Source organism: Capra hircus, chromosome 25 (genome assembly GCF_001704415.2).
Source record: "Capra hircus breed San Clemente chromosome 25, ASM170441v1, whole genome shotgun sequence".
Taxonomy (NCBI): domain Eukaryota; kingdom Metazoa; phylum Chordata; class Mammalia; order Artiodactyla; family Bovidae; genus Capra; species Capra hircus.
The window spans coordinates 36,734,255-36,757,571 of NC_030832.1; the positions used below are offsets into that span (position 1 = coordinate 36,734,255).

The window sequence follows — 23,317 nt, forward strand, 5'->3', positions numbered from 1 at the left end:
GGAATCATCTTCCTGGTATCCCAGATTTCCCCAGACCCTGGAGAATGCCCCTCATTTCCTCGTCAACCCAACCCTGGGAAAAGAGCCTCAGGACAGTGTGAATCCCGTGACACTGCCTTTCTCACCCAAGACAGATGCGTAGGCCGTGAAGCCTGCGCCGGGAGACCGGCCACGGAGGACGTAGTGAAAGGAGAGACTCAGGCAGCCAGAGGACTGGATCAGGGGGCTCAGGAGGACAGATTTCTGACTCGCTTTTGCATTCTTGGGGTCCAGGAGCATGTAATAGCCATCTGGGGAGGAAAAGATCAGTAAAGTGGAGAGTGACCCAGGGCTAGGGGCTGCAGGGGCAGGGAGCCTAGCCCTGGGGAGCTTTAACAGCTGCCAAGGATAAGCCAGCACCGAGGTGAGCCTACACCCATCACACGAATGGCTGAAGCCTTGGATTCTTCCAGAAATGCTTGGCAGGTCGAGATGAGGACACAGGAAACGCGGCATCTTGTCAGAAGCAACAGTCAGAGACTCGTCCTTTGGATTCTGATGCTTGAGGTCCCCTCAGAGTCACATCCCCTTCCTTGTCTTGAGCCACTGGATATAAGTGACTCACACAGCATGGTGAGAGTGCGGGTATGATGCTGACTGGCAGGGATGTCCTCACCCAGCCACACCCCCACCAGCCCACCAGCTCAGGCAGCCAATCAGCCTGGACCTCGCTCCGTGATATAACTGGTAGGTAGCCTGGAAGCTGGGCTGCAGGAGGAGGGTGCCACGGAGGGGTGTGGATAAAGGAGGTATGTGTCACAACACCCAAGGACTTCTACCTGGAGAGCACGCTTGGCCCAGGGAGCCCCCGAGAAAGGTGAGCTTTGCAGAGGAGAGAAGAAGGCTGAAATGGAGAGAATGGCAGGAAGCGGGCCTGAGAAAAGAAAGGAGCCAACAGGGAAGGAGGAGGGAAGGGGTAGAAGGGTGAAAGAAAGCAACAAGCGTTGATACTGGGACGTCTGAGAAGTGGAGAAGAAGATGCAGGAGAAGAAGGGAAGAACGACGGGAAAACATAAGGAAGCAAGATGGAAAAAGGAGGAGAGAAAACACAGAAGGGAACCCCCAATAACATTTGCTGAAACTGCTGGGCATAAGGTATAGTGCTAAATGCTGAGGGAGATGTAGAGATGGGCTGGCCCTGCTCTCCACGGTCTTAGTATGCAGGTGAGGTGGGGTTTTCTCCAAGTCTTTCTAGAAGGCAAACCGCAGGCAGCAGAAAAGATCAGATGAGGGGATCAGAGGGAAGGATGGAGAAGAATGGACTCTGCCCTTGCCCTGTCCCTTCAGTGGATTCCAGTACAAAACCAAGCTGGTGATCCTTTTAAATGTAAGTCAGAGCAGGCCACTCCCCTGGTCCTGCAACGGCTCCCGCATCCGTGTAGAACGAAGGCCACAGTCAGTCCTGACAATGGCCTTCAAGGCTCCAAGCGGTCTGAACCTCCGAGGACCCATCTGGGCTCATCTCCATCCCAGGCATGTGGCTCCTTGCTGTGCTTCAACACCCACCCCCTAATCCACTGCCCCGTCAGGGTCTTTGCAAGCCTAGCCCCTTTGCTTAGAATGTTCTTTCCCTCAATAATTTCATGCCCCTCTCCCTCACCTCCTAAAAGTTTGTGCTCAACCTCTGTGAGACTTCCTCTGACCACCCTATTTAAAACTTATATCCCAGCCTACCCTGCTCCCAATCCCCTTATTTGTTCAATTTTTTTCCTCCTGACAGCACTGGTCATCCTATAACTGTATAATTTACTTCTTCATTGTTTCAGGAACTGTCCCCCCATCTCCTCCCACAACCACCCTCTGGTGTGGGACAGTACCTGGCGCAACGTAGGTGCTCAATAAATGTTTGTTGGATGAATGAAGAAGGAAGGGTGACAGGGAAAAGAGGTGAGGAGAGGGTGGAGCTCTGCCGGGTAGAGCTTTGGGGGTAGCAATGGGGGAGAGCTGGCTGGGCGCTTAGAGTTTGCTTTCTGCCCTGTAACTTAAGCTGATGGAGGTTGGAGGTAACTCCATCCCAAGGGAGTTACTGTAGTGTGGTCAGGCAAGCATTGTAAATGCCTGCAGAGATCTCTAAAAGCTCAGAAAGTCAGAGGACAGAAGCGTAGCCATTACTCACCCCCAGGGCTAGAGAAGTCTCCCTCGGGCCCCACGTCCAGCACCCCCGTCGGCCCCTTCTTCTGGACCCACTTGGCCCCAGAGGCCGTCGAGATCCAGCTCCAGCCGCAGAGATCTTTTAGAGTGTCAAAGTTGCATGTCTGCATCAAGCAGACTGAGGGAAAGAAAGGAGGAGGGAGGCAGTTCAGAAAAGTGCGCCTCAGACGCAACATCACGAATCAGCTACACCCCCGTGTGTGCGCGCATGCTCAGTCCCTTCAGTCGTGTCTGACTCTGCGACCCTGTGGACTGTAGCCCGCCAGGCTCCTCTGTCCATGGGATTCTCCAGGCGTGAACACTGGAGTGGGTTGCCATGCCCTCCTCCAGGGGATCTTCCCAACCCAGGGATCGAACCTCCATCTCTGGAATCTCCTGCATTGGCAGGTAGGTTCTTTACCACTAGTGCCACCTGGGAAGTCCAATACTACCATATAAAATAAAAATCAAAAAAAAAAAAAAGAGAGAGAGTGAGAAAAGATTGCCTCAGTCTGGAGTCAGATTCCTGAGTCCCAACCTGGGTCCTGATGTTACCACTGCCGGCTTGCCAGGCAGATTCAGTCCCGCTCCCCAGCAGCTGTGTTCCCGCCACAGGTTACTTAAGTCGTCCAGGCCTCAGTTTCCCCATCAATAAGCTGGTAGCAAGAGCACCGGCCTGTTGTAAGTTACATCACATGCAGGAGCATCTTGCACAGTGTCTGTGTTCAGTAAGTGTTAGTTCCTCGCATGCACCTTCTGGAATATTCTTTCCTTTGAATTTAGTCCCCTCGAATCTCAAACATGAGCTTAGAGAGCCAATTCTGAATGGATCTGGGGTATTAATTACAGCCAGGTCGACCAGACACCCATGTTTGTCAGAGACTGAGGGTTTCCTGGGATGCAGGACTTTTGGTGCTAACACAGGCACAGCCCCAGGCAAACCAGAAAGGCCGGTCACTTTAGGACAGGTGTCGCCCCAGTTATGTGTTTCAGGAGAACCTGTCTTCAGACGTGGCAGCTTCAGGAATCAGGTGTGGGGTGTGGAGGTAGATGGAAGCAAGTCGCCCTAAGTCTGGGAGAAGCCAGGGTCACGGTCCCTGAGCGAGTCCTGCCACCTGGGCACCTGCACAAAGGGTGAGGAGAGAGAGGAGCGGGGTGTGGGCTTACCTCGATTGCAAGAGCCCCGATGGATGGAGATAGCGTCCAGAGCGATGTCCAGATAAGTCGTGCTGCCCCACACGCCTTCGAATGTCAGCTGTGGGAGGGAGGAGGGGGCCACCCGCCCCATGAGCCTCTTTACCTTGGGCTCCCTGTTTCCTGCCTGAATTCAGAAGCTCCCCCACCCCCGTGCCCCCTCCTGGACCCCCTGCCCAACACCCAGATTCCCATGGGGACCCCAGACTCTGCCTGCAGCCTCACCCGGCTGGGCAGGACGAGCCCCAGAGGCACCGTGACGGCGGTGGGGATCCAGGAGGGGCTTTGCGTGTTCACGTGTTTCCACAGCAGGTTGGGGTGCTTGCCCTTGGTGCCCGAGGCCAGCCACAGCTTGAGCTGGGCGCCCCACGACAGCCCAAACATGTAGAAGGCGAAGCGCACGCAGAGGGGGCCCTGCTCCCATATGGCGGGGCTTCGCAGGCGGGCCACCCCGCCCGGGTGGAAGGCGCTGGAGTCCATGTGCAGGTAGTAGCCCTCTGGGGGAGGCAGAGCCCTGAACGGTGAAGCCTTGCCCACCCCCACCCCACCCCCACCAAGGGCTGCCCCCCCCAGCCCCTTCCCAGAGCCCTAGCACCTACTTCCGGCCGGCTCCCTGCACCCAGACCTGCCCGTGTCCACCTTCCAGCTGCCTCCCTAAACCTTCAGCCTCCTCACCTCCACTGGGGTACCCCCCGGGAGGGGCAGTGCCACTGGCGAAGGAGGGCCTGCTTTCTCGAGTCCAGTCTCCATCGTCTTTAGTCACTTGGCTCCAATCACAGAGGGGTCTGGAGTCATCCTCAAAATCACACTGGGTGAGAATGGCTGGGGAGAGGAGAGGGGAGCCTGCGTGCAGAGCCAACCCCGGTGGTGTGTGCAGGGGCGGGCAGGATGTCTAGGTCGGGGGTGGCAAACTGAGGTCCCAGGCAGGCAGGCTTGTCTAGGCAGCCTCCTCCCTTGCTGTTGTTCATTTGAATATGAGCCTTTCAGGCAAGGTTTGTTCTCTGCTCCTCCCTGGATCCCTCCACTCTCCATCCTCTGAGGGCCGCCCTTCACATATTTATTACATGTTCATGTCAACGCAGGGCTGAGGGCACCTGGGGTGGCCGCCCCTGGGAGGGACAGGAGGTCCGAGCAGTCCCAGGTTTCAACTCACAGTTCTCCCGTGAGCTTCGAGCAAGGGGCTTCCAGTCTGGAGGCTTCTCTTTCCTTGGGGTTGATTTGGAAAGACAGAGAAAGAGGGGGGAAAAATGTAGTTCTTTTCATTGCCAAGAACTGCTAAGCCTCCACGACTGTGAGCTTTCTGGAACTTTGTTCCTTTCTTTTTATCCATATCGTATCAACGTGTATGCAGGGAACATACACTTACTTGAGTGTTTTCAAAAAGGTCACTCACAGCCTTCTCACCTTGTCATCTGTCTCCTAAAAAGCACCTCCCCTCCAAGTTCCTCACGTCCCCTCTGGCTCCCTCTGCCCCCTGTGCCCCGGGTGTCGCGCATGGTTCTCTAACATGAGAAGAGCCAGTTTCTCTGTGCAGGGATTCTCACACAGCACCTGAGAGTTTACATCTGAGGCATCTCTTTCTTTCAGGTTGAGGTTTTCCTGTGCTGTTTGTTGCCCAAGTTTCCTCCGCAGAGTAGGGACCATATGGGTCTGGTGTTGCCAGTTGGGTGGTGGGCACGGTCCTGCCCTGACTGAACACACAGACCAGTGACATCTTACAGATTCCACAGAGAAGCCAGTGGCCTTTCCCCAGGTGGCGCGGGCCACGTAGAACAGCTGTTTTAGTAGTTCAAGTCCTGCTTGTTCATATCCCTTCAAACATGGGACTTCCCTGGTGGTTTAGTGGTTAAGAATCTGCCTTCCAATGCAGGGGCCTAGGGTTCGATCCCTGCTTGGGGAACTAGATCCCACATGCCGTGGGGCAACCATGCCTCCGTGGGGAAACTATGCCTGGGTGTGGCAACGACGCCTGCGTGCGGCAACGACGAAGCCCACGTGCCACAGTGCCTGAGCCCGCATGACGCGATGAAAATCCCCAGTGCCACAGCTAGGACCCGGCACAGCCAAACCGATCAATGTTAAAAATATCCTCTCAAACAAGCTCCAGGACACCAAGCCATCCCTCATCTGTTGCTGCTTCCTACTTGCTGTGTCTCTGTCCACTGGCTCTGCCCTGGGTTTTGTTCATTTTCTGAGAACCCACCCTCTCTGTCCTCCCCCGCCACCCCCAGACCTGTCTCCCGAGCTCTGCACCTCCTCCCTGTCCCCTCACACTTCACCTCTGTCCCGCTTCTGCTCAGTGGCTCACACCCCCCAGGTCCAGGCTCAGTGGGCTGCAGGGCCCAGCCTGCTTCTGTTCCGAGCCTCCGAACACCCATCAGGGGGGCCCTCCTTCCTCCCCGGGGCCACACCATTCATTACCAGCCTGCTTGTCCTTTCCAGCTTTGCCCCTCACTTTCTTCCTTAGAGGCACCCCCAATCCCCCCCTGAGCCCAGCTTACCAGGCGGGGGCCGGCATGTGGCCCTGGCCCCAGGCAGCCCCCAGCAGCAGCACCAGAGTCCAGACTGGAGGAGCCATGCGGGACCTCAGAGGCGGCTCTCGGGGAGAGGAGGAAGGCAGAGTGAGGAGCCCAGGCCCCCTTATCGCCCCCTGCCCCTCCTCGCTTGGCGTCCTACTGAGGAAGCCATGGAAACTGCACAGAGGAGACAAGAATGCTCTGGGAAATGAAAACTACGAGAACCGAAACCTAGACCCTTACAGAAGAGTTCAACGCTGAAATCCAGAGAAATAAAGTGAGAAGAAGAGAGAGGGGAAGAAAGGGAGGGAGAAAAGCGAGAGAGAGACTCGGTCCAGGATGACTGCCGTTCAACCGGGAGAGTCCAGAAAGGAAATAACAAAGGAAAAGAAATTACTTAAGAAAAAACACAGAAGAAGATTCCCCAGAACTGACAGATGAGTCTCTTGATTAAAAGGGGTCCATTCCGACAAATGCAAAGAGACCCATGAAAGGTGTCTCATGAAATCTCAGACCGTCAGGGCTGAAGAGAACATTCCCAAACACTTTCAGACAGAAAAAAGCAGGTCACGTACTAAAGATCAGGAATCAGCATGGCACCAGAATTTTCAATAGTAACCATGGACTCTGAGATCCAGTGGAACATTGTCTGCAGAATTCCAACCATTTCAAACCTAAAGTTCTACACAGCTGGCAACAGGGGCGAAGGCAACAGAAAGATGGAGCGAAGCGAGGACTGGAAATGCTTCTTGGCAAAGAATTGAAAAAGACAAGTCACACAGGAAGACCTACAAGGAGCCAGGAAACACTGGAAAAGAGGTTCTGCTTCCATCGTCATAAGGGAAATGTTGATCAAGACTACAATTTTCATGTTGGCAACAGTTCAAAGGATTGAAGCATTGAGTGTTGGTCATGGTGCAGGTAGACACATTGATGCTAAGACTATGTTGGCGAAAGCGTCTTAGAAGGTAATTTGACAATGACTATTCAACTTTCAAATGTGTTTATCTTGGATCCAATATACCTTTCTAGGAGTTTATCTGCAGAAATATGTGTGTATTTTCACAAAGATATACATGCCTTAAAGATGTCAATTGCAGCATCATTTACAATAGGAAGGAAAAATCAAGGTTACCTAAATGTTTGCTGGGCTTGTGCAGGAGACCTAACAATGCAAGAGATGTGGATTCAATCCCCAGATCAGGAAAATCCCCTGGAGGAGGACGTGGCAACCCAGTCCAGTATTCTTGCCTGGAGAATCCCCTGGACAGAGGAGCCTGGCAGGCTATAGTCCACAGGGTTGTGAAGAGTCAGATGTGAATGAAATGACTTAGCATGCACGCAAATGTTTGCCAGATGGATGGTTGGATTGTATTAAGAAATATTATTTATATGAAGGAATATTTTGTGGCTGCACGGCAAAGTGATTCAGTTATACATATATTCTTTTTTATATCTTTTCCATTATGGTTTATCATAAGATATTGAATATAGTTCCCTGTGCTATATGGTAGGATCTTGTTGTTTATCCATCCTATAGATAATACCTTGTATCTGCTAACCCCAAACTCCCACTCCATTCCTCCCCGTTGGCAAACACAGATTTGTTCTCTATGTGAGTCTCTTTCATCTGTTTCTGTTTCATAGATGAGTTTGTCTGTGTCATTTCTTTAGATTCTACGTATAAATGATCGCTTAAGGTATCTGTCTTTCTCTCTCTGACTTTACTTAGTACTATAATCTCTAGGTCCATCCATGTTGCCGCAAATGGCATTATTTCACTTTCTTTATGGCTGAGTAGTATTCCGTTATATACATGTACCTTATCTTTTTAATCCATTCATCTATTGGTGGACATTCAACTGGTTTCCGTGTCTTGGCTATTGTGACTAGTGCTGCTATGAACGTAGGCGTGGGTGTATCTTTTTGAGTTACGGTTTTGTCCAGATATATGCTCAGGAGTCTGATTGCTGGATTATATGGCAACTCTACTTTCAGTTTTTTGAGGAAACTCCGCACTGGTTTCCATAGTGGCTGCCCCAGTTTACATTCCCACCAATAGTGTATGAGGATTCCCTTTTCTCCATGCCTTCTCCAGCAGTTGCTATTTGTGCATTTTTTTTTTTAATGATGGCCATTCTGACCGGAGTGAAGTGTTGTTGTTTTGATTTGCATTTCTCTAATGATTAACGATGCTGAGCATCTTTTCATGCGCTTGTTGGCTGTCTGTAGAATCTCATGTTCTGTTCATTGCAAAATTATTGTCCTCATTTTCCTCATGTGAAAACTGATACTCGAGAGAAATGATGTCAGTTGTCCAGCATTGTACCTACTCAGTGTCCTGCCAAGTCCCATGGTTCCTAGAAGTGTATCCAACAGGGGGTGGAGTCACACCCCAGTCAGAGCAGATCTACCTTCATCAGTTTCATCAACAGGAAGTCTACACGAGAATGCAGATAAGAGGGTGGCTTTGCCACTTTTTAAAAACCCCATTGACTCTCATGGCTGTATCCTGGCTGGAGGGCTGTCCAGAGCTCAACTCTCACGAGCCCAAGTTCCTGTATCGCACCCGCGGTGCTCCTAGTAAACTTCAGTTTCATTCCTTCCGCCACTCCGTACTATCAAATCTGTGTCCAGGGTGCCTGGCCTTGGGCCCTAACACATGACAGGGTTGTCTGGGCTGGCCATCCTCCTAAGCTGTCAGGGAGGGGCTGGTACTGCCCTGCTCCAGGTGTTGGAGAGGGAAGTCCCAACTCCCTTCAGAATTCCAGGGACTCCTTCTGCCTAAATGAGCACACTCAGGGCCCAACCCCAGAAAAGAGATCCTCTGTCCTTTTGCTCCAAAGCTGGGGGTACACAGAATGCCCAGCCCAAACACCGATCTCCCCTTCCTCCAGAGCAGCTTAGGAGAGGACTTCCCTGATGGTCCAGTGATTAAGACTCTGAGCTTCCACTGCAGGGGGCACTGGTCCAGTCCTTGGTTGGGGAAGTTCCTCATGTCTGGCGGTGCAGCCAAGACGAAACAAAACAAAAAACCAGAGCAGGTTAGGAAAACGATCAATAAGAGGGACAGAGCCAGGAAAGGGTTAACCCAGGGACAAGCAGCAGAAGCCCATTGACCCCCAGCCCCTCCAGGTTAGTCAATAAGTCCTCTGAGGGCCGCTCCTGCTGACCTCTCTTTGGCGCCACAGGGCTGGACGGTCACAGCGTCCAACCTGTCTGGGGTTGGGGGTTGGTGCTCAGGCAGGACAGGAAGGGATGGTGGTGTGCGAGGAGCTCTGCTTTTGGGGGAGTCAGAACGGGCAAGGCCCCAGGGCCGTTATCACCTGACAAGCCTGGCTGTGGTAGGAATAGGTGTGGGTGACCTTGGGATGCGGACAAACCAGGGAATAACTCCAGGGAATGCAGCCCCCCCTGGCTTCCCTGTGTGGCTTTGGACCCTTTGTTCACCCACTCTGGTCCTCAGTTTCCTCATCTGTAAGATAGAAAGACCAGCATAGCTGAGGTGTGCAAGAAACCAGAAAAAGAAAATGATTATTTTAAAAAAATCATGGCACTTTCCTGGCGGTCCAGTGGTTAAGGCTCCACGCTCCTAATTCGAGGGGCACAGGTTTGATCCCTGGTTGGGAAACTAAGATCCCACATGCCATGAGGCACAGCCAAAAAACAAAAACATCATTATGAAAAAAACAGAAATTGTGTGTGGTTGGCATAATTTTTGATTTATAGACATTTGGACGTGATTCACACAGGCAGGGAAACCATTAGGCTGTTTTTCTGTTGCCAATAATCTTTCACAGGGTCGAGGTTTTATGATGGAATTTTGGAGGAATGAGCCTTGACCAGCTGGGAATAACATAGTTAACCTTCAGCCTAGATTCTAGTGTCTAAGAGGCCCCGTTTTGCTAACTCAGCTCCAGCAGCAGTCACCTACTGCGGGACGTCAGTGGACTGAGTAGTCCCAGGAGAAACCCAGGTGGCCTGGAGGCCGGGGTCAGGCAGATGCATTCGGTCAGCCTGATGTGCAGGCCAAGAGGCTGCAGTCAAGAGTGGGAGCTGGGGCTGCAGGCATGGGCCCCAGAGCTGGGAGGCTTGGATGGTGGGAAGGGTGGTAGGCACCTTCGACTTTTCCTGGGAGGAAGTGGGCACCAGGGGCAGGGGATGGATTGGGAAAGAGTGGTAACAAGAAGTGCCTGGGATTCACGCCTCACTGACTGAAGCTATTTTCTTCCCTCTGTCCATTCCCTCTTCTCTTCTCCCCATGAGGTTTGCTTCTAGCAGAAGAGGGACCCAGAGTCCGAGAGCCTGGCTCCTGGTCCTGACACTTCCTTTCAGTATCTTATGACCCAAGCCAGACCCATCCATGATCTCTCCGATCTCCGTGTCCTCCAGTCTCTGCCTTCCTCATCAGGTTAGGAGAGCGAAAGCGAGACTGCCAGGGACAGCACTTTGGAAGTGGCAAAGCCCTCTACAAACAGGACGCATCTCCATGAAACAGTTATGTAACCCGCTGACTCAGAACCAGGCTGAGCTGGCGCCTGTCCCACCCCAGAAGTTGGAAGAGTTGCCCAACCACTCATCCGGAGGAACTTGGTTTTAGTTTCCCCTTCTGATGAATGGGGATGATGCCTGCTGTTCTCTTCCATGGAATGATGGTGAGAATCACAGGGGATCTTGTAGGTGTCAGAGATTAATGTGTTGTTAATCATCAAATCATCATCATTATAACAGTGCAGAAGAAAGCGGGTCTTTTTGCCCCAAGGGGACTTTTTGTCCACTCTAGGAGGACACCAGGCTATGAGTAGCACAGACCGAACTTCTGCTTTCCATGTACTTAGTCCAAAGGCTGGCGCACAGTAAGAACTCCATAAATGTGAAACAAATTATGTTTTTAAATTATGTTCTTAACCTACTCGCCCATCACACCTGACTCAGGTCATATACTTCAGGTTCTGTTAGTTAGTCTTTTTTTTTTTAATTTTTAAATTTTATTTTTTGGCCATGCCATGCAGCATGTGGGATCTTAATTTCCTGACCAGGGATGGAACCCGTGCCCCCTAAATTGGGAGCACAGAGTCTTAACCACTGGACCATTAGGGAAGTTCCTTCTTCTTCTTTTTTTTTTAATTGAAAGCAATAAGTAGTCTGAAGCTAAGTGGAGGAATAAGATCAGGAGGAAGAAAGATCCAGATGTTTAGGCAGCACTCAGGCCAGGAGAGGGACAAGACTTTGGGGTTATGAGTCCTAAATCTCAGGTTCAGTTTCCCGCCGTGACTTACTAACTGGATTTCCTGGACTTCAGGATAAGTCTCTTCATTTTTGCCAGCAAGAAAGAGCGATTCCATTCTTCCTGATTCACAGAGGTGGAGTAAGAACCAGATGGCATGTGTGGAAACCATGAGTCGCCCCACCCCAACCCCCCCCTCCACACACACAATGTGCGTCGTCGGAGTCCTCAGGGTCCTATAGTTTGTAGGTTACCCTAGCATTTCCCAAGAGGGCCTGAAGAGGGCACTGTAGCCCAGGAGCCGCTTTGGGCAGAGTGAAAATACTCGGGCTGACTCCTCCCACAGGTGCTTGGCCCCCACCCCACCCCACACCCGCAGATACTTGGCAAATACCCTCCAACCCCTCAACCTGCTCATATTTTTTCCTGCTGCAGATTGCAAAACATTCCCTCCCTTGAGCATATTTGCAGGGGTGCAGGCTAACTTCTTTGTTTTGCCGTATAAGCAGAAAGAGCAATCCCCCTACCCCATGTATGATAATGGTCACGATCACTCCCCATCCAGTTTCATGACAACTTTTGCCATCTGCACACGTCTTTCTCTGCCGTTTGCGGCTGAAACACTATTTCTGGGAAGGAATTTGAAGTTGACTGTCGGGGGAAAGGGTAAAATCAGAAGTAGAAATTCCCTGGCGGTCCGGTGGTTAGGTTAGGACTCCTTGCTTCCAGTGCAGGGGGCATGGGTTCTATCCTTGCTCAGGGAACTAAAGTCCCATATGCCATGTGGACAAAAAAAGAAGAAGAATGAAGTGGGGATCAAGCGTGGAGGTTGAATGAGTGTGTTCCGTGTCCCCATCCCAGAGGAGCTGAGAGGGCTTATGTGACAGGAATAAGGTGCAAGTTGTCTTACTTCTTGGTCTGCACCATGGGAATGACTGCAGTGACATTCTCCCAGGGCCGTGTGAGGAATGCAATGAGGTCGGATAAGTGAACTACCTGCAGCAGCTCTGGGCAGTGACTGACCAATGAGATTGTCGTCCGGGAAACTGGTTCCCGCTGTACCCCCATCTACTGCCCCTTCTGCAAGCTTCAGGTTGGAGCATTAATGGTAACCATCCAGAAAAGTTCTGCTGGACTTAGAGGGAGCTTGTACGCTGGGAAAGCCTGGTGCTGGGATGATAGCATTAGAAGAAGGGGCCACAGAGAAGAGGCAGAAAAGAATAAAGTTCCAGTGGACAGTGTTGGCAGCTGCCAGCAACCCTCAAAAGGGCCCCTCCTCTTGGCACCTGTGTCCTTACTGGCCCCGAAACTCACTAAAGGCTTGCCCTTGGGAATTCCCTGGTGGTGCAGTGGTTAGGACTCCACGCTGTTACTGCCAAGGTCCAGGTTCAATCCCTGGTTAGGGAACGAAGAGCCCACAAGCTGTGCTGTGCAGCCAAAAAAAAAAAGACTTATCCTGGGCCAGTTGGCAGCTACCTACTAAGGACTAGCCTTGAATGGAGCCACCTTATTGACCAGCGTGGGCAGAGCTTGTGGCCTCAGGCCAGTGGGGTCAAGAGGTCAGACAGGCCATGCGAGGCAGCACGTAGCGCCCCACCCCCTCCACCTCTGGCTTCCCGGACCTGCCACCTACTGCCAGGATGGGGACGGACCCGGGGAAGTATGGGGCTCCCGGGAAAATAGGAAAAACCAAGAGCCAGGTTGTGGTTTCAGTTCTTGCCAGTGAGGTTGAAAAATATACAAGACTTGGACCCAAGTGGACACAAGTGATAACCAGGGGCCAGCCCCCGTTCCATCTTCACGGCTCCCACCACCCTCCTTGTCCAGTGGACTCTGCTGTCACGGAGTCCCCACGAGACCCAGAGAATTCATATCTTCCCCCTAAATTCTCGAGCCCATCCTGTCCCTGCTTGGTACGTGTAGAAGGAGGTATCCATCCTCCAGCTGGTCCCAGCACTGCGGCTCGGCAGCATGCCAAGATGAGTCTCAGTGTCTCTGCAGCATGGTGCTGCCCCCAAGTTTACGTTGAATTCTGAATTCCTCCAGCTTTGGGGCCTCAGACTGGCCCTGTGACATCCTTAGATCTGAGTTGAGCTCTGGACAGTTCCTCTAGCCCCTGAGATGTCACTGCTGGCCCTGGAGTGTCCGTGGGACAGGCTGGCACTGAGCTGGTGGCCCGTCGACAGGGGTTGGGAGTGGCGGCGTGGAAGGCATGGCGCAGGCAGTGATGGTGAGCGAGGTGATGGACGTGCCCGGGGTGATAGCACCGGGTCACCTGTCCCCTCTCCTGCAGGCCTCCCCTGTGTACAGCGTCAGCTTTCCCCTCAGGAAATTGGAGTAGATTCGGAAGAGCTTGGACAAAGCATCAACAGTGAATATTCGGAGTGGGGCTGCGGAGGGGGTTGCATCTGGAAGGGGGATGGCTTCTTTCTGCAAAGAGAGGACTGAAGGTTAGTGCAGCACCAGGGCCCCCGGCAGGAGATGGGTTTCCAGGTAGAATGGCTAGGGGGTTTCCTTGGCAGGGCCCTTCTCTCACTTTACAGAAACAGCAACCCCAGGGGCAAGGAAGGGGCCAGACACACCTGGGCTCCCAGCGCCCGAAGCAGGGAGGTGAGACTTCGGAGGCCGCTGACAGCTTTGTCCACGTGCAGCCTCAGGGCCTCGCATGGCTGGGATGCGTTGGCCAATAGGGCCTGGCCCCGCAAGATAGCTTCTGAGAGCAGGGCCAGGCCCTGCCAGACTTCCAGAGCCTGCTGCTGGACCTAAAAGGATCAGAGACCTGGAGTTAGCTAGCCCAAGCCAGCCTCACTCTCCTCCCTCTGAGCATTCACCCTCATCTTTGCTGTTCCATTTCTTCTCTCTCTAGCATTCTCCTGACCATCCTATGAGGTTCCCAAAATGAGACTTCCCAAGAGGAAGGAACCCATGAACTCACCTCCATCCTCTTCCAGGCATAGAAGTTAACCTTGGTGTCTGGGACAGTGATATTCTCATTGAAGCTGCAGCCTTCTGCACAGCCCATCTGAAATGCACAAGCCTGGAGTCAGGGGCCCCAGGGCCTCCGTCCGGCTTAGCCCCTCACCTAGCTTCCACTTAGGCACTGGGGACTACCACTCCTAAGACTTTTACTGGGGACCTTGGCTCCTTGCTTCCACCCCTGAACCAAGCACCAGGTTCCTGGATCTTGAGAGGGGGGTTGACCCTGGTGCCCCACGTGTGAGTTCTGTGGAAGGTCTTGGGGAGAGGACCTCACCGTGGCATTTTCGGCCTCCCTGGCCTCCAGGATGTACCTCTCCAGGACTCGGCTGTCACAGATGAGGCGTTGGGGGGCGCCCAGGACTGGAAGGCCCAGAGGAAACAGCAGAAAAGACAGCAGCAGCAGCAGCAGCGGAGTACAGTCTAGGAAAGAGAGACGGGCTGCGGATGAGGTGCATTCTCGAAGGAGAAGGGCTGCTTTGGACCGGCAGGTTCACCCATCCCGCTGCGCAGCCCCCAGTGAGCCCTCCCCAGCCGGACCTTGGGAGCGCTCAGGCTCTGCCTCCGCGTTCATTCAATCCCGCGGCTGCGTGCGCACCCCACCCCCCAGCTACCGGCATCCACTTCTCCCGGCCAAACTTCAATCCCGGTGTGACAGCGGCGTCCCTTCTCGCAGATCCGGACTGTAGCTCCCAGACCCAGGTGTCTGAGTCTTCCTCGGCACCCACAGAGCCGCGCCTCTTCTCCCTGAACCCCCAGCCCTCCGCCCCGTCTCCGGCTCAGGTTCCGACTCTCCCCGGGGGACTCCTCGAGCCCGACAGACCTGCAGGTGAAGGCTGCCCCACCCCACTTGCCCTTCCGGGGTCCTTGGCAAGTCTCAAGTCCTTGAACCGGGCCACCTCAGGGCCAAGAGCCCCAGCGGTAAATTCCTCCTCAAACAGCGCTGCCCCGGCCGAGAGTACTCACCGCGCGCCCCCATCTCCGTGCCTCGCCTGGCCCCTTAGCGACCTGGGGCTCGGCGGGTGCCTGCGCCGCGGCCCCGCATCCCGGGAAGCTCGACGGGGCAGGGCCGCCCCGCCGGCCGAACGAGGGGGCCGCGGTCCCTGGGCGCCGAGGGGGTCGGGGCAGAGCGCGCAGAGCCCGGGGCCAGGGTCCGGAGGACGGCGCGGCAAGGCGACCGGCGGGGTTGGCCCGGGGACTGTTGGCCCGGGGACTGCGGCGGCGGCCGGGGGTCGGGGCTGTTATCAGCTGTGTGCGTGCGGATGGGGGGTTGGGGGGAGGCTGTGTGCGTGAGGGGTCGCGGGAGGTGGGGACCGGAGGGGTCACAGCCGGGGCAGGACGCCTGGGTCGGGGGCTCGCCGGGGCGGAGCAGATGCAGGCGCGGGTGCGGGGCGCGGGGCTGTCTGCAGTCCGACCCCCGGGTTCCGGGAGGTGCGGCTGGGTGCGCGCCGCGAGACCGGCACAAGGCTGCCCTGGGAGAGCAGTGCCATTCTGCTGGGAGTGCCTGGAGACCCCGACATCCCCCCCCACCCGGCCCCCTTCCAGAGATGGGCCTGTCTGTGTTCTTGCAAGGCAGTCAGGAAGGTGCTGGCTGAGCAAGTCAGTGGCTTCTTACGGTCCCAATTCTTCTAGAAACCGGTGTTGTTCGAGTTGAGGAATTTAATATGGGTGGCGCACAGAGCAAGACATTTGGTGGGGTCTTCTCCTCCCACTCCTCACTTTTGAGGACCCTGAAAACCCAGAAATTGAACTTTTAGGTCAGTGTGCCTGGCAAAATTCTTAAGAATCTGAAATACAACAAACCCCCAGAGGGGTGGCACCTGGGGTCTGCAGCTAAGCCTCTGTGGTTTCTAGGAAGCCCTGGGGCAGGGGGCAAACTCTAGGGAGCAGGAGTCCAAGGCTAGCTTGCCTCTCAAACCTTGGAAAGTGGCCTGAGTGTCTAGGCCTCAGTGCTCTAACCTGTCAAATGGGCCTCCTGAAAGCACCATCCCTGTTCATGTTGCTTTCACAAATGGGAAACCCTGATGAATACTGGTGGTTACTTATATGTTCATTCACTCCCTCCCCAGTCCCATAATATTAGATCTATTTTATTCATACATTTAGTCCCTTCTTTGTGCAAGACTTGGCTTCCCTGGTGGCTCAGAGGTCAAAGCGTCTGCCTGCAGTGCAGGAGACCTGGGTTTGATCCCTGGGTCAGGAAGATCCCCTGGAGAAGGAAATGGCAACCAACTCAAGTATTCTTGCCTGGAGAATCCCATGGACGGAGGAGCCTGGTGGGCTACAGTCCATGGGGTCGCAAAGAGTTGGACACGACTGAGTGACTTCACTTCGCTTTGTGCAAGACAAGTTGACTACAAACTTTTCAGAACAGAAACATGCGTTGAGACTTAACTCCTGCCTCCTGGAGTTTGCAGCTTACAGTAGATATAGGATGGGTACGTGGAGCCATGTGTGAGGACTGGGGTGTGCAGAGCTGAGCTATGAGAGTTTGGAAGAGGGGGAGGTCACCTCTAGCTGGGGAATCAAGGAGGATTTGATGCAGGAGGTGAAAACAAGCTCAGCCTTGAAGGGCAGGCAGGATTTCATTGGGAAAAGATGTGAGGTGGATGGGGGAGGCTGATCTAGCCCTGTGTTGATGGGTCAAGTGTTTTGGGGTGAAGGGTGGGGTGTGGGAGGGAGAGGTGGATATCAGGCTAGGGTGCTGTTTAGGGAGAGGTCAGGTTGTGAAGGGCCTTGAATGCCACTCTGAAGAACTGGGACTTTGGAACGAATGGGAAATATTCATTCGTTCAAGAAATATACATATAAGAGTACCTACTTGGACGTCCCTGGTGGCGTAGTAGATAGGAATCCACCTGCCAGTGCTGGAGACACAGGTCCGATCCCTGGTCCGGGAAGCATGGAGCCACTAAGCCCGTGCACCGCAACTACCGAGCCCACGTGCTACAACTACTACTGAAGCCCTCACGACCTAGAGCCTGTGCTCCACAAGGGAAGCCACTGCAGCGAGAAGCCCACACACCACAACAAAGAGTAGCCCTGGCTCGCTGCAACTAGGAAAAGCCGGGGCAGCAATGAAGACCCAGGGCAGCCAGGAAAAAAAAAAACAACAACTTACTGTTGGCCAGGAACCTGGGGATAGAGCAGTGAATGAAACGGCCAAGACTGCCTGCCCTGGCGGAGCTGACATTCTAGTGGAGAGGTGGATGACAAACACAAAAATGAATAAAAGACAGAGGCTCTCCAGTGGCAAAAAGCTTTGAAGGCCCAGGAATCTTGGAGGAGGTGGCAATTTTGGATGAAGCAGGCAGAATGCCTACTGAGAAGAAGGTGACAAAGCGAGGGAGATAAGGGGTGATCAAAGAGGGTTCAGACAGATGAATGGGAGGGGCAAGAAGGCAGAGGCTTTCAGGTAACAATGAGGCCCCGATGTGCTCCCCTGTCCTCTGCTCACCCACGGCCTGCTCTCGGGGCCTCCCCCAAAACCTGGTGTGCTGGCTGCCAGTCTGCACACCCCACTGTGCCCCTGATCCTGGTTTCCCTGTCAGCACCCAGGCGGCCTCCCAGCCCCACACGGCCCTCAGAGCCCAGCCCTGGGACAAGATCCCAGCTGTGGGACAAACACACGCACACTCACGTCCACACACGTCCGCACATGCGTCCTGTCCTGACTTCCCACACGCCTCAGCCTCTGCTCTCCGGGTCCCCAGACTCCTGCGTCACTGACCTGACCCGACCATGGAGAGGGGGCCGGGGGGGATGGCGGGGAGTAGACACAGCCGGAGGAGAGGGAGGAGAGGAGGAGCCTTTCGGGCTGTGGGACCTGCCTCTCCCCTCACGCCAGCTTGGCAGAGGTTCCCCAGGCCCCTGCCTTCGAGAAAGGTAGATGGGCCCTGGGCAATAGCCCCTAGGTGCTGGGGCCTGCTGGACAAGGGTGACATTGGCTCATCCGCTGGAGCGTTTGGAAAGAGCTGGGATTGCAGCCCGGGAGAGAAGGCAGAGGAGACAAGGGGAGAGATGGAACCTCCATCCAATCCCTAAGCCGTAGTATTCCCACTGAGAGGGCAGAGGCTGATTGGGGGGCCAACTTCAACCCAGCTGCTGATGGATACCATCCAGCAGAGCCCATCATTCCAGCCTGGACAAGCAGGGCACCCTGAGGAGCAGGAAGCTACCTGGGACTCCCCCTCCGATGCCTAGTGCCCCCTGCCAGGGCCCCCTCCATCTGCCTGTTTGTATTTCTCTGGCATGGTGCTGGCCCAGTGCCAGGGTGACTGCAGAAGGTCACCACGCTGTCCCCTTCAGATACCCCCCAACTGGATGGGGGCGGTGGAGACAGGCTGGAGGCATCCTGGCAGCCACTAGAGTAACTTTCCCACTGAGCAAACAGCCTTATTCAGGGTGTTACCTGAGCACGAGCCTGCAGTGGCTCCCGGTTCCTCGGAACTAGGGCCCTCTGTGCTCCGCCACCCACCCAACTTTTCCAGCCTGTTCGCCCACTTCGCTCACCCCCATACCCACATTACAGGAGCTCAGTGATATGATTTGCTGCTTCCTGCCCTTCACTCACTCTCTGCCTTCCACCTGATCACCCTCGTCCTCCCACACTATCGCTCCCTTTCTTCAAGCGTTACCTCCTCTACGAAGCCTTCCCAGATGCCCCAGCAGAAAGCTGTCTCCCTGCTCCGGGCTGCCGTTCTTTATGTACGTCTTTTATGTCTCAGAGCTTCCCTGGTGGTTCAGATGGTAAAGAATCTGCCTACAGTGAGGGAGACCTGAGTTCAACCTCTGGGTTAGGAAGATTGCCTGGAGAAGGGAATGGCAACCCACTCCCGTATTCCTGCCTGAAGAATTCCGTGGAGAGAAGAGCCTGGTGGGCTACAGTCCATGGGGTCGCAAAGAGTCAGACATGACTGAGCGACTAACACTTCTACTTTATGCCTCAAGCCTCCCCTCTTGGGGCCACCATGTACAGCTGTCAAGGCTGAGCACTGCACAGCTCCAGGGGCCGCCATTCATTTGGACTCTGATGAGAATGGTATTCTCTGGAGTCATGCAGCACAGGTGTTCTGTTAATCGGAGGAGAGAGCAAAGGACAAAGTATAGGCAGGTCTTGTTCATCTTGGTGCCAGCGGGCACCTGGCCTGCTGCCTGTTTATGGTCCTCGCTCAAGTGTGGCTTGCATAGTGTGGTCCGTCCACTCCAGATACCTCAACCAGAGGATGGGAGGCCTAGAGGGAAGAAGTGAGCCCCTCGTCTTCTGCATGCTTGCTGGAACCGTGCCTGGACAACCTAGCTCTGGGTTCGCTGGGGCTTGAGAGGCCTTCGTCTACTTCCTGAGCAGGGAGCCCCCGAGGCGAGGCCTGAAAAGGGACAGTCGTGACCACAGGATGGCGGGGGTGGAGACAAGCTGGAGTTGTCCCAGCAGCCGGTTCAGATTGAAACTCCAAGAAGCAAATTTACAGCCCCCCTGAGCTAGCACAGACCCCCAGGAAGCACGAAGTCCCAGCTGCCTGGAGTCGTGTTGGGGCGGAGAAGGGGGGCCTCTGGACCTCTCCGCCCTCCTCCTTTCCAATCAGTATCTTCTCAGCCAGGCTTGGGAGCTCCGCCAGGGGCCCAGACCTTCTGTGCTGGGAAGTGGGGTGGCTCAGACCTCGGAGGGTGTGATGGGGAGGGCTTCTTGGCGCTTGGGGAACTGGGAAGGGAGTGAGGACTCAGAGTAGGGATTCCTGCTGAAGTCTTGTGCGGAGGTCAGCTTGGAGAAAGGAGGCAATCTCTGCTTCCTTGGCCACAAGGTAGCCCCTAGGACCAGATGTCTGGGTTCTGTTCTCAGCAAGCAGCTCTGCTGCTTCAGAAGCCTAACGAGGCTTGTCTGGTAAACAAGGGAGCCCAGATTTGGTGACCTGGTGAGCTCTGCCACTTACCAGCACCCAACCTGAACAGGTGACCTTATGTCTGAGCCTGGGGATGGCAGAAGAAACGATAGTAACCGCTTGCCAGGGCCGTCGTGTGATTGTGTAACGCCCGGCATGAGGTAATCAATACATGCTACCTATTATCACTGCACCCTTGGCTTTACTATCCCTGCTGTTTGTCCTCGCTTTGCAGGACCAGAGACCAGATCGCCAACATACTCTTCAGCCTTCCTCCAGCATCCGCCACCGCTCCTTCTGGGGAGGCAGGCATGGGTTCGTGACACCTTATCCCTGGTGTTGTAGCTGCCTCGCTAAGCCACCCGCTGGCAAATGTCACGGGGTCAGAGGGTGTGGATGGAGGATGGGAGTCTTCTGGGTGGACACATTCACTGCTTTTTGGAGAAAGTTGCCGCCGGAACACAACTGATTGGAGTTGGGGGTGGGTCAAGATGTAGATATCAAGGCAACGCTCACACTCAGTTTATTCAAAGCCTGGAGCCGACCAGGGATTTCTTGTTCCCTTAACATGGGTCTCCTCCCAAGGGAGGCCAGGAGAAGTCCCAAGGACCTTGGACTGAATGAGGCCTTCAGGCCCACCCTGGACAGGCCCCGAAGCATCACCAGGCCACCTTCCTTGGTTACTAGTCTCGACTCTCCCCCAGTGCTTGAGTCCTTGCAGGAGGGCATGCAAAGCACCAAGACCTCCACCTCCAGATGCACCTCCCCAGCTAAGGTTTCTGTGAGGTGTCAGCCGCATCCTAGGATCTCCTGTTCTCAGGTATGCCTGAACATTCCCAAGCTCCTTCACACGCCCTTTACCAGAAGGACGTCCTTTACCCGTGTCCTTCCCATCCTTTACCAGAAAACAGAGCTGCTAAATTGGCTGTAGCAGCTTTCCTGTCCAAACAAAAATAAAACAATTCAAAAGCACCCATAAATGTCATTTAGGAAAATGGAGTCTTAAGTGGTCATTTTCATAGACTTCTCTCTTGGTGGGATAACCTTTGCCTCATTCCCAAATCTGCAGTGGGTCATCTCTTCCCTTCAGAACTACATTTACACACGCCTCTAGTCCATCTTCCCCATAGGCTCCAGGGTTTGTTCTCCCAGCTCCTGACCAAGCACCAGGAACTCACCTGGAAGAGTGCAAGGAACTTCCTAGAAGGATCATCCACCCATCCAGACCAGTTCCTGGGTCTTGAGGGCCCGTCTTCTTTCCCGCTGCCAGTGCCACAAAAGTAAAAGCCAGCAGGACTAAGAACCCAGCCTTGTGGATCAAACACACACAAACCACCTTCCTTCCCCTTTCCCCATCCTCATGAAGAGGACCAAACCATTCCTTAACAAAATGGCTCACACTACCAAGTTTCCACTCTCTTTGGAGCCCTTGCTAATGCCAGGCTCCAAGCACTATGTAAATTAACTGTCTTTCTAAATCTGTTGGTCCTTTTTCCTATTAGTGTTTAGAGGCCCAGGGGTTCGTACCTCTCTGGGCAGACCTGGTGCCTAACACAGATTCCTCACAAGCAGTGAATTCGCAATAATACTAGAGATGAGGAGCGAAGGTCTGCTCCCACCTCCAAGACAAGCATTTCAAATCTGACCTCGGGGGACCTGTTTTTGAAGTAAGAGGTCATTTTGCACTCATTGTGGGCTCCATAGCTGTTGAGCAAAAAGAAGGGAGGGGAACTGCATCTGGACACCCTTTCTGCCCCCATCACCTTCCCGCTTCCCAAGCTGTAATGGAAGACACTGCAGAGAACCCAGAGAGGCAGGGGAGCAGAGGCGGCTGGTGGCCTCCTTGCAGAGCTCCCTGCCCCATCCGCAGGCACTTCCCCCACACCCCCTACCTGCCCCCACAGCCCCTCTTCTTTCGGTGGTAATGTCTAGGGGCTGTTTCTGCCACTGAGGGAAGCCCCACTGGCAAGCAGTGAGAGATTAGGGAGCAGAAACAACAAACAAATAAGCTGGAAGATGTCGCAGCCAAAACAAACCAAACGCAAAAGGGCTGCTGCTACCACCTCTGCTGGGCCTGGGCCAGGAGCAGAGACCAGAGCACATACGTGCAAGGACACACACAGCTCCCTCCAGCTCCCTGCTGGCTCCCCTGTTACTGGGGCCTCCTGGGCAAGGGAGCCTTGCAGTCAAGGCTGATAGGGAAATTGGGAGGGGGGAATTGGGGGGATCTAATAGAATCGTCTCCCTCAAATCTCCCCAATGCTTCCTTTGTAGCTGCCGAGTGACCCTCCAGTCCTACAACACACCCTGCCTGTTAGTGAATGCCCTTTGTACACACTGATGCCTTTGCCTGATGCAGCCTCTCCCCTCTTCTGCCTCGCAAACTCCTCTTCATACTTCAAAACCCAGGTCAAAGGTGAAACCATCTCAGACCTCACCAGGAAGTTAGCCATCTCCTTCTCTGTGCTTCTCTATTGTGGCTATTCTTACCTCTTACATCACACATCTTATTCACTGCACAAAAACTGGTATATCCACCTTCCCAACTAAATGGTGAACTCCTTGAAGGTAGGGGCCATTTTATACCCACCTTTGGATCCCCAGGGCTCAGCCCAGGCCTTGTGGCTTACGGTAGGTACTCGGCCTGTGTTTAGTCATTAGAATGAAGCACCAGTCCTTCTGTGAAGAGTTTGCTTTCCTGCGCGACTGGCAGTCACTTCCACCGCATGAATCCTTCCTCACCAGGAACCCTCAAGCCAGAGGGAGAGGTTTTGCTAAATGACAAGGCTGATTTTCAGAACCCCAAACCAAACTGCCTTCAAGCAAACTAGAACCAAGTTCAGTTACTAACCTTTAAATCAAAGTCTTTCAGGCTCTTGTGACCTCCCCCAACAGTAAAATCGACGTCATAACTAGCACACGTGTCTATATACATATCTATAAAAGTGCCAACAAAATACTACCATGGAAGTTACTTTTTATTTTTAAAAAGGTTTTGCCCTAGTAAATCAAGACCCACATATGGGTCATCAACTGCTCTGATAAACACTGCTTTAGAGGACTCATTTTATAAATAGGAAAAATCAGATCCTCCTACAAATATCCAAGCAAATAAGTGCTTATGACCTGTGTGCCCAGTAAGTCATCCCACTTAGAACAGCCCAGCCACAGGGTGTGAAGGGCTCTGAACCACGGCTGTTTAGAACACTTTGGATCCCCCAGGACCAGGAATCAAATGAAGCAGTGTCAATCCCTCCCACAGCCTAACACAAAGGAGGCCCCATCTTTGTCTTTCTCTCTCCTTAAGCCCTCATCCTTCCTGTGCCCAGGAACTATCAACAGAGAAGCTGATACTTTCC

General features: G+C 53.9%; 2 protein-coding genes across 2 annotated transcripts in view; both read right to left on the bottom strand.

Moving 5' to 3' along the window:
* The window catches only part of ZAN (zonadhesin), a 38,489-nt gene extending 32,548 nt beyond the window's left edge, over positions 1–5,941 (bottom strand). Inside the window, 7 exon segments of the mRNA XM_018039999.1 lie at positions 126–290; positions 2,156–2,308; positions 3,337–3,424; positions 3,589–3,860; positions 4,039–4,185; positions 4,517–4,573; positions 5,893–5,941. Of these exon segments, the coding sequence (XP_017895488.1) occupies positions 126–290; positions 2,156–2,308; positions 3,337–3,424; positions 3,589–3,860; positions 4,039–4,185; positions 4,517–4,573; positions 5,893–5,941 (931 nt within the window).
* Positions 12,733–15,061, bottom strand: EPO (erythropoietin). Its single transcript, XM_005697818.2, has 5 exons — positions 15,049–15,061; positions 14,360–14,505; positions 14,042–14,128; positions 13,689–13,868; positions 12,733–13,536 (listed from the first exon to the last, which is right to left on the bottom strand). The coding sequence occupies exons 1-5, from the start codon at positions 15,059–15,061 to the stop codon at positions 13,378–13,380; spliced, it is 585 nt and encodes a 194-aa protein (XP_005697875.1). The 3' UTR covers positions 12,733–13,377.